Below are 8,519 nucleotides of genomic sequence, written 5' to 3' on the forward strand. Positions count from 1 at the left end.
CCGGAGTGACCGCCCGGCGCCTTGCAGGCAGAGGCGGCTTCGAGTGGGACCACTGCTTCCCGCTGACGCCCTCCGGCGAGCCCGCCCTGGCCGCCCCACACGCGCCCTCCAAGGCGGCCGCGCCCGGCCCCTACTCGCGCTTCACGGTGTCGCCTGCGCCCGCGTCCCGCTTCTCCATCACGCAAGTCTCCGACTCAGACGCCGGGTCCGTGGGAGGTGAGGCTGCGGCAGGGGGTGGCAGAGGACACTGCGTTGGGACAGTGGAGTAGGCGGCCGGGAGGGGCACTTGCTGGGCGCTCGGGCCCTGCGCTGGTTATTTCTAGTCTGCGGTGCAAGCTCAGTGTTCAGACGGGGAAGCTGGCCGGGATAAGTTGGGTCCCGCGCAGGCCTCTTTGGCCGGGCCACGCTCTCGCCTCCCGTCTTGAGATCCTCGCCGCCAGTCCCTCAGGCCTCGCCCTCTTCTTGCTCCTCCAGAGGCCTCCCCCCCGGCTCCCCGCCATCACCCCGCCTGACCTTAGCCTCCCACACCTGAGGCAGCCTCTCCCTCCAGAACCTTCCCAAGCCCCTGCTGGTCTGCCTCATCCACTGCCCCCTGCTGGCTCGGGAACCCCCACATCTCAGGTCTGAGGGCTCTTGCCCAGTGGCACCTATTGGTGGTGGCTTAGGTGCCCTGGTGGGCCCTACTCAAGGTCTTAGCTCCTTCCTCCATGCTGCAAGCTTGTCGGCCTCAGATCGGGAGGGTTCTACCCTGCCAGGTGCCCATCCCCCACCTCACTCCCACCCCACGTAAGTTCTTTTGGGTTTTGCTCAGCTTCTCTGAAAGCTCAAATGCCTCCTGCTCACCTCATCCCCCAGGCAGACTCGGCCCCTTCCCTGCTGCCTTTGGCTTGTTGGTCGGTCCTTGGCACAGTGTGTCCTGAATGGACATCTGAACAAATGAGCAGGTCACCAGAAAGCTAGTGCGTGACCCGGGCCAGCCCAGTCCTGTCCCAGCCCATTTTCCCACCTGACTCAGAAGGGCGCGTTGAGTTCTGTCGGGCCCTGAGGACAAACCCTGGGCCTAGGCCCTGGCAGTGCATGGCTGTAGCTCCCGCCAGGGCAGGCAGGCCGAGGGGCTGGAGGGCTGTGGCTCCCGCTGGTCAGTGGGCCTGTGCCGGGGACCGAGGCCAGGTGCAAATCCTGAGGGAGGGGGCTCTGGCTGTCCCTGCCGACTGAATGCTCATGTGGCACTTCCTGTCTGCCAGGCCCCACAGGAAGTGCTGGGGGCAGCTGTAAAGAAGCTTGAGGCCCAGGCGGCCCCCACTTGGAGCCCTACCCCAGGCAGCAGTGAGGACGGTCACCGAGAGAGTGGTCCTGGTGGTGGTCGCAGCAGCTTCCAGCACCTCGGCAGCCCATGCAACGCAGGCCAGTCTGGTGCCACCCTGGGGGCAGGATTCGTTCTGGACACTCGGGTCTGCTGCTACGCCCTAGGGGTGACCCTGGCCCCAGATCTGGCGGCATCCCACCCTCAGCTGCCCCCTCTGCCCTGGCCACTGCTGTCAGGCTGCTTGGCCTCTGAGGCCAAGGCATCTGCTCGTGGCTGGGGGTCCTCGCAGGCCCTGCCCTGCACTGCAGGATGCCGCGTCCCCACCGCAGGCCAGAGTGGGCACAGGCCTGCTGAGATGGCCTTCCCTGCTCCTTTGGTCCCTTCGCCTGGTTCTGGGTTTGCTCAGTGAAGAGGCCGGAAGAGGCCCCTGGGCTCATGGGCCCGACACCCTTACCTCACAGTCTGTGGCTGTGTTCCGCCTTCACCAACTCGGCCGGACCCGTGAGCCCCACCCCCGCCCAGGGTCTGGGCTGCTTCCCCTGGGTCCTCCTGCTGGAGCCAAGGTGGACAGCTTAGACGACGGGGGACTGGTGGTCCACACCCCTGCGGACATGGCCCCGTTCTAGAGGTGCCCGCTGCTGGCTGGTGTGGGTCGTAGCATCCTGCCTAACCCAGGCCAGCTGCCAGAGGACAGTGGGGCTGCCCCCATGGTTGTGTTGGGGCTCCAGCCCGTGGGGAAGGGGACCGGGGACGGGGTGGAGCTGGGAGGGGGTGGGAGCAGGGCAGCACAGGGAATATTTTTTTAACTGCTATTGTCCAAGCAAATGGAAATGGGGTGATTTTAAGTTATTGTTGCCAAAGAGATGTAAGATTATCGTTGCTTTGGGAGTGTGGGTGGGGACGCGTTCGGGTTTGTGTTTCTTGTTTCTTATTAGTTTGAGGCTTAGGACGCTGGTGCAATGGTTTTCTTGTTCCTTGTTTTTTAAGAGAAATCAAGCTAAGAAAAAAACCCTTCATGCTAAGCGTGTGTTTTTTTTTGGAGATTTGCAGATAAAGTTTTGGGCAGAAGGGGGCATGACTATGCAGGGGTGGAGCCCCAGCTGCCGGCCGTCTCGGGGGACAGTCCCTTCTCACCACGAGGAGGGAGCTGCAGGAAGGTGGCTGCCTGCCGCCGTCCTTGGCACACTTTGGTGGAGAGTGACCTGGGCCCACAGTGTGCCTGGGCCGAATCTCCCCACTCCGTGCAGGGAAGTGACTGCTGTTGATAAATCATCTTCCAAAACAGTGGCAGGCCCTTCCCTCCCTGCGCCCCGGGCCTCTGGCCCGCAGGCGACAGATCACAGCTGGGCACAGGTGGGCAGCCTGTTTATTGACCAGACAGGGGCTTCGGGCATCGTGGGGGTTGGGATTCCCTTCCATCGTAGCTGACAGCATGTCCTTTCCTCCCTGCTGGGCTCCACGGCCCCACGGACCAGCCTGGGTGCCTTGTCCACAGGAACAGCCAGGGTCCAGCCCAGGCCGGACTGGGGCCGGCAGTGCCGGCCGGGGGCGAGCATGGGAAGGCGTCCCAAACGGGGCTGCGGACCGTAGCAGGAGAGCTTCTGTGTGGTGGGGGGGGCGAGGGCCGGGGGCAGCGGGTGCAGAGAGGCCGTCAGCTGAGGACGGGGGCAGACCTGTCATTGGTCACCGTTGGCTTCAGCTGGACGCTGGTGAAGGGATTCCTGAGGAGAGAAGAGAGCGGTCTGAGTGCCCCCGGGGCCCCGGCCTGCAGACAGCGCCCACCCGGACCCCGGGGGCAGCGGGGCTGCGGGAGAGCCTGCGGGGTGCTAGCCACAGCCGGCTGACCCTGACGCACCGCTTCTGCCACCCCCCACGCTGTCACCCCTCCCAGGGCAGGGCGGCTGGGCGGGGGGAAGGCTCCGTTTCCCCCACATCTGCCTTGGGGCGGGGAGCCACCCACAAGGCTGAGCGGCCCAGCGCCATCTACCCGGGATCAGTCACTGAGTGTGTCTGCGGAGATGCCTGTCAACACAGCCCGGACCGTGCGTCCAGAGGGTGGCCTGGCCTGCCCCAGGCTGACGCCACAGGCCCGAGGCGCACGCACACTGGTGGGGGTGATTCCTGCGGCCCCCTGCGGAGGGGCTGACCACCCGCCCCAGTGAGGGGTCGGCCACCTGTCACCCCAGGATAGCCACACCCTCCCCTGCACGCCCAAGGCCACAGACGACGGACAGATGGACTGGCCAGACAAGAGGAAATGGAACGGGAGGAGCACAGGGCCCGTGTCCAGCCTGGTCCTCGCGGAAGCCTGTCCTCAAGTCCCTGGAGGCTCAGGAGGACCTGCCAGACGGGGACAGCACAGGACAGCGGGCCGGGGGACGTCAGGCAGCTCCAGGGGGAACAGCACGGATGGCACATGGGACACATGGGGCTGGCATGGACAGGACCACACTCCCGGTGAAGTGCTCGGCTCTGGAGCCGTTACCTGGGGCGGGAGGCACCTCTGGCCGGCGTCCACGGGAGCTGGGTGGGTGGCGCATGGGCTGCGGGCATGTCCAGCATCCCCAGGGAGAGAGCACGTGGGGTAGGGACACTGCCCTGTTGTGCCGAGGACTTGGTGTTTTCTAAAGAACTGACACACTCTGGCCTGAGTGTGTAAAAGGATGGACCGCTGAGCGGAGGCGGCCCATCGAGGCACGGCTTCTGCGTCTCCAAGACGGCGTCGAGCATCATTCAGTAACATCTTCGTTCAGAGCGTCACAGCCCCGAAGGAAAGCCGCTCCCTGGCCCGCTGGGGCCCAGGATCTGCTCACGTGGAGTCCTCTTTGGCTCTGATCTGTGCGGACAGGCTTCAGCCAAGCCGACCACGGGCGAGGCCACCTGGGGGTTCCCAAGGCCACGTCGACCATGGCCAATGACGTCTGGCCCTGGGACAGGACACAGGGCGGCCTGCACCCTTGCTGCCACCTTAACTGTGGTTCTGGAGGGCTCCGTGCCATCGACTGCCCCAACCAGTGTCAAGGTGGGAGATCCTGGGGGGCTGGCAACAGAGGTGTGTCCCCCTAGAACTGGGGACTGAACAGAGGGAAGGGTGTAACCCCCATGCCCCAGAGAAGAGAGAGCGGCTCCTGTGCTGACCACAGCCGGCGCAGAGGGCCAGTGGGTCTGGGCAGCAGACACCACACTCCTGCCTGACACCTGAATTCTCGTCAGAAAGGGTCACTGGCAAAGGGCGGCGTCAGCTGGGCCACAGGGGGAGTGCAGGGCCGGACAGGCCCCCACCCAGAGGGCCTCCAGTCATTTCCTCCCACACACAGTGGCGTGGAGCCGTCCACACTGCAGGTTCTGAGGGGGCAGGCAGCCGCCACAAACACTGCAGGCCTCCCAGCCCACTCCCTCCCGAGCCCTCAAGGCATAGGCCAGAGACCCCCGGTTAGTGGGACGCGCCCACTCTTCAGCACCCAAGGGTGCCTATCACCTCTGGAACTCATGAGCAACCCTAGGGAGGCACCTGTGTGATCCCAGGCAGGGGCAGGGGTCAACGCGGAGATGACGAAACAAGACAGGAGTGGCACCCGAGGCCCACTGCAGACCCTCCCGCCCTGTGGACACTGGTCACTGCCGGGCGGGCTGCAGGCCAGGCTTCCTCCCAGCACTGTGGGTGGACGACCGCGAGCCCGCACGCCCCGCCTGTACCGGCACAGAGCGCGGAGCCAGGGGCACAGCGCCCTTCCGGTCAGCTGTCCAGGGTCTGTCCACCGGTGGGGGCTCCCAGGGCACAGCTCTGACCCTGACAGCCACTCCGTTAGGGACCCCCGGGCGAGGACACGGACGTGGACATGGACATGGCCGGCGGCGGCATTTACACAGAAAAGGCTGGCGGCACAGCAGGCCTGAAGTCCCGGGCAGGGAGGGCTAAAAAGGCCCGAGCCAGACCCTCCCGGGACCCTCCCCGGGAGGATGACAGGCACAGAGGTCAAGGGGACTGCAGTGCCCCAAGAGCAGCCCTCAGGGACACTGTGCAGCACGGTGTCCCCTCCCCACGGCCCCTGCCAACCCCTGTGGTTGGGCAGCTTTCGGTTCCGCTCGCAGGAGACACGTGGCCGTGGCTGTCGGGGACCCTCTGATCCTGTGTGAATCCACTTGGGGACGAGGAACAGGGTTCCGAGCACAGCCCAGTCTTCACGCACGTGGCTTCCGTCCTTCGGCGAGTCCCGGGCGGTGTGCACGCCGAGGGCGACTGTCACAGAGGTTTCCGCGTCCTCCCGAACTTTCTCTTCAAGTGGCTTTTCCAGCGCGGAGCCCGCGTCCTGGAGGTGCGTCGTTCTCGCGCTCAGCCCTCGCCCCCGCTGCAGGCTCCAGTGAAGCCAGGCAGGTCCCTCGACCAGGCAGACGCGCCTTTGACACATGGTGCCACTGTCCTGACCAGGCAACTGTGCAGCGGGACACTAGCTGGTGGTACTGTGCTGCGTGCTCCTGGGGTCTGCCCTACACCTAAGGACATAGTCCCCAAGCCTTCTGTCCCTTTGGTGCCACGAGTGGCGAGGACAACTCGGTCCCACCAGCTTGGAGGGGCCACGGGCAGCAGAGGTGGGACCTGCACAGCTCTGGGTGGGAGACACAGGCCACTCAGGATCCTGGGGGCAGGGAAGGGGGTGGCCTAGGGTCGGCCACAGGCATTTCTACATGCTTCCCAGACTTCAGGAGCACTTGTCTCCAGAACTTTCCAGAACTCACGCTGCAGCTCGCCAACACAAAAGCAGTGTCAGGAGAGCAAGTCCTGTCTGCTGGGGTGGCCTGGCCGCCTGGTGGGGTGAAGCGATCACCACCCTTTATAAAAAGAATCCAGGTGCCAGCCACACAGGGCGACTCCCTCAGTGAACACGCAGGGTAATGACAAAGATGGCACAAGGCCGAGCAAAGGGGCTCCCCGTCTCCTGGTGGCCGCTGGTGCTCTCTTTCCGAGGACAGGGAAGGACCGTCACCAGGAGGGGTCCGAGGCGGTCAGCCGCAAGGGCATCAGGCGGGCCTGGTCTGGGAAGTCTGGCACAGCCCGGTGGAGCCACATCGGGGCAGAGACCAGGTTGCCAGGCAGAGTGGGCAGCAGAGCTGCTGCACCGTCTCCAGCAGGGCACATGTGCCTGGGTCCCATCTCCTCAGGGCTGCGACACTCACCTACCCGGGAGCCGGTCAGGCCAGGGCCTCCAGTCCACCCACAGGGGTGCGGAGCCAAAGGGGCCCCACGAGATGGCCTTGCAGCTGATCACCAGGCTCCACCCTCACTGTGGCCAAAGCACCCGCAGAGGGAGGAGGAAAACCCACAGAGGGGGCCAGGCCAGACCCGCACCCAGCAGCGGGGGCAGGGCCGCGGGCAACGAGGTGGTGCGGCACGTCAGTCCCACAAGCGCCCCGAAAAAGGAAACCGTGAGCCCGAGGAGCAATCCAAGGGAAGCAAAGGCCAGGAGCCCCCAGAAGAGCAGGCTGGCTGACCCCCGGGCCCCACTTTGCCCGGCGGGCTGAGGCCAGAGGGTCTGTCCAGAGCCACTGCAAATGCAGACTGACCAGCACAAGGACGCCGGGCACTTACTGACTCTGGACGGGGCGGCTCAGAACCTGGCCACTTCCACGTTGGTGCTGCAAGGAAACACAAAGGCTGCAGGTGCGGGTGGCACTGGGGACTCCCAGGGGACACGGAGGCTGACGAGGGCCGTCAGGCTGGAGCACACTGCCAGGAGCACGTGGCAACAGCCACAGGGCAAGAGCTGGGTCTCCAGCCCCCGAGGGCGCCTGCAAGGAGTGGCAGTCACCGCAGCCCAGCACAGGCGGGGCGTCCTTGGGTCAGGCCACGCAGCCCCACTGTCACCTGGGCGGGGGCCGCTACAGGTGTGGGCCAGTGCCGTCTGCACACCCAGATACACGCAGGGCTGGAAAGAGGCGCCACACCCAACTCGATGCAATAAATAAAACTTTTATTCCAACAACTGCAGCACAGGGCACAAATCAGATTTAAAAAAAAGAGGAAAGGAAACAGGAAAATCGTCTTCAGCAATTCCGTCTTCACGCGAGTTTCGCAGTTTGCGTCCACACCCGTCCGCTGAGCACGGGATCCTTGGGTTTGAGGACACGGCGCGGTGGCTCGCTCACACGGGTCCGCGTCCGGCTCCGTCTCTTCCCTGAATGCAGAACGGTCTGTGTCTTGAGCGGCTTCTGTCACAAGCACGACCAGCCACGCCCTAGTCCGCGGGCGAGCGGGCTCTGCTAAGCCACATCGAAAAGGAGCGTCCACGGCTTCGGCTGCCGCAGCGGGAGGGGCCGAGCGGGGCTGCGCCCTCGCTCACGTCCCAGAGTCAGGGGGTGAAGAAGCAATACCAGTAGCCACTGAGTCCAGCACGTCTCTTTCTGAAGTCACCGAGACACACAAAGACGAGAGCGTTTAGGGGAACGGGGCGGGACCGCCCACGTCCCCTGGGCAGCAGGCGTGTGCGCAGAGTGCCTGGGCCGCCCTCCCGCCGGCCGCCTCGACTCCCTCACGAAGCTGGTTGAGGAACCGGTCCCCAGGGTGGGCTGGGGCGGTCTCTGGAGGTCTTTGGAATGGCCGCGGGCCCGCCACGCCGGCAGGAGCCACCCGCGCGCTGTCTCTGCACACCGTCCAGCAGCGTCCACGGCGAAGGAAGCCCTCGGGGGCCGGCCTCGGCCTCCCTCACAGGAGCGAGCAGCTTCCTCAGGAGGCCTGAGCGGGTGCGGCCAGCGGACGGGCGCCCACGGCCGCGAGCCTCTGGGGGGCCCCAGCACGCCCCCTTTCCCGACGCAGCTGCCAGCGTGCGCCGGGGTCAGATGCAGAAATAACAGTACGAACACCGGAGTCCATGCACATCTGTTTTTGTTTTCAGGAAAGAAAAAGTCCTTTTCCTGTTTTTCAGCTTTTTGATTTTTTTTTGAGATTTTTCTTTTTCTTCAGACTTTAGAGCTGGCTCGCGACGAGCCTTTGGAAAGGGGCAGCGCGTCACGAACGCAGATGACGGGGAGCAGAGGCGAGGACGCCGCCCGCGCTGCCCGGCCGGCCGCCCGCCTGGCGGGACGCACGGGGTGGGGGCGTGTGAACACGGGAGCAGATGTGGGGCAGCACCATGGACCCTGGGGATCGCAGAGTCTGGGGTCACCAACCGAAAGGCGGGAGGGGGCAGGTGGGAAGGAAAACGACCCGAGAACAAAC

General features: G+C 65.0%; 2 protein-coding genes across 2 annotated transcripts in view; one reads left to right on the forward strand and one right to left on the reverse strand.

Moving 5' to 3' along the window:
- Window positions 1-2,557, forward strand: part of AATK (apoptosis associated tyrosine kinase) — a 13,504-nt gene extending 10,947 nt beyond the window's left edge. Inside the window, exons 10-11 of the mRNA XM_025047102.1 lie at window positions 26-216; window positions 1,245-2,557. Of these exons, the coding sequence (XP_024902870.1) occupies window positions 26-216; window positions 1,245-1,285 (232 nt within the window). The 3' untranslated portion in view covers window positions 1,286-2,557. The remainder of the gene's footprint in view (window positions 1-25; window positions 217-1,244) is intronic.
- A 98-nt stretch (window positions 2,558-2,655) lies between these two features.
- BAIAP2 (BAI1 associated protein 2) overlaps window positions 2,656-8,519 on the reverse strand; it is a 41,547-nt gene continuing 35,683 nt past the window's right edge. The window contains exon 17 of the mRNA XM_025047103.1: window positions 2,656-3,027. Within this exon, the coding sequence (XP_024902871.1) occupies window positions 2,958-3,027 (70 nt within the window). The 3' untranslated portion in view covers window positions 2,656-2,957. The remainder of the gene's footprint in view (window positions 3,028-8,519) is intronic.

The sequence above is a fragment of the Pteropus alecto genome, unplaced genomic scaffold (assembly GCF_000325575.1).
Source record: "Pteropus alecto unplaced genomic scaffold, ASM32557v1 scaffold134, whole genome shotgun sequence".
NCBI lineage: Eukaryota > Metazoa > Chordata > Mammalia > Chiroptera > Pteropodidae > Pteropus > Pteropus alecto.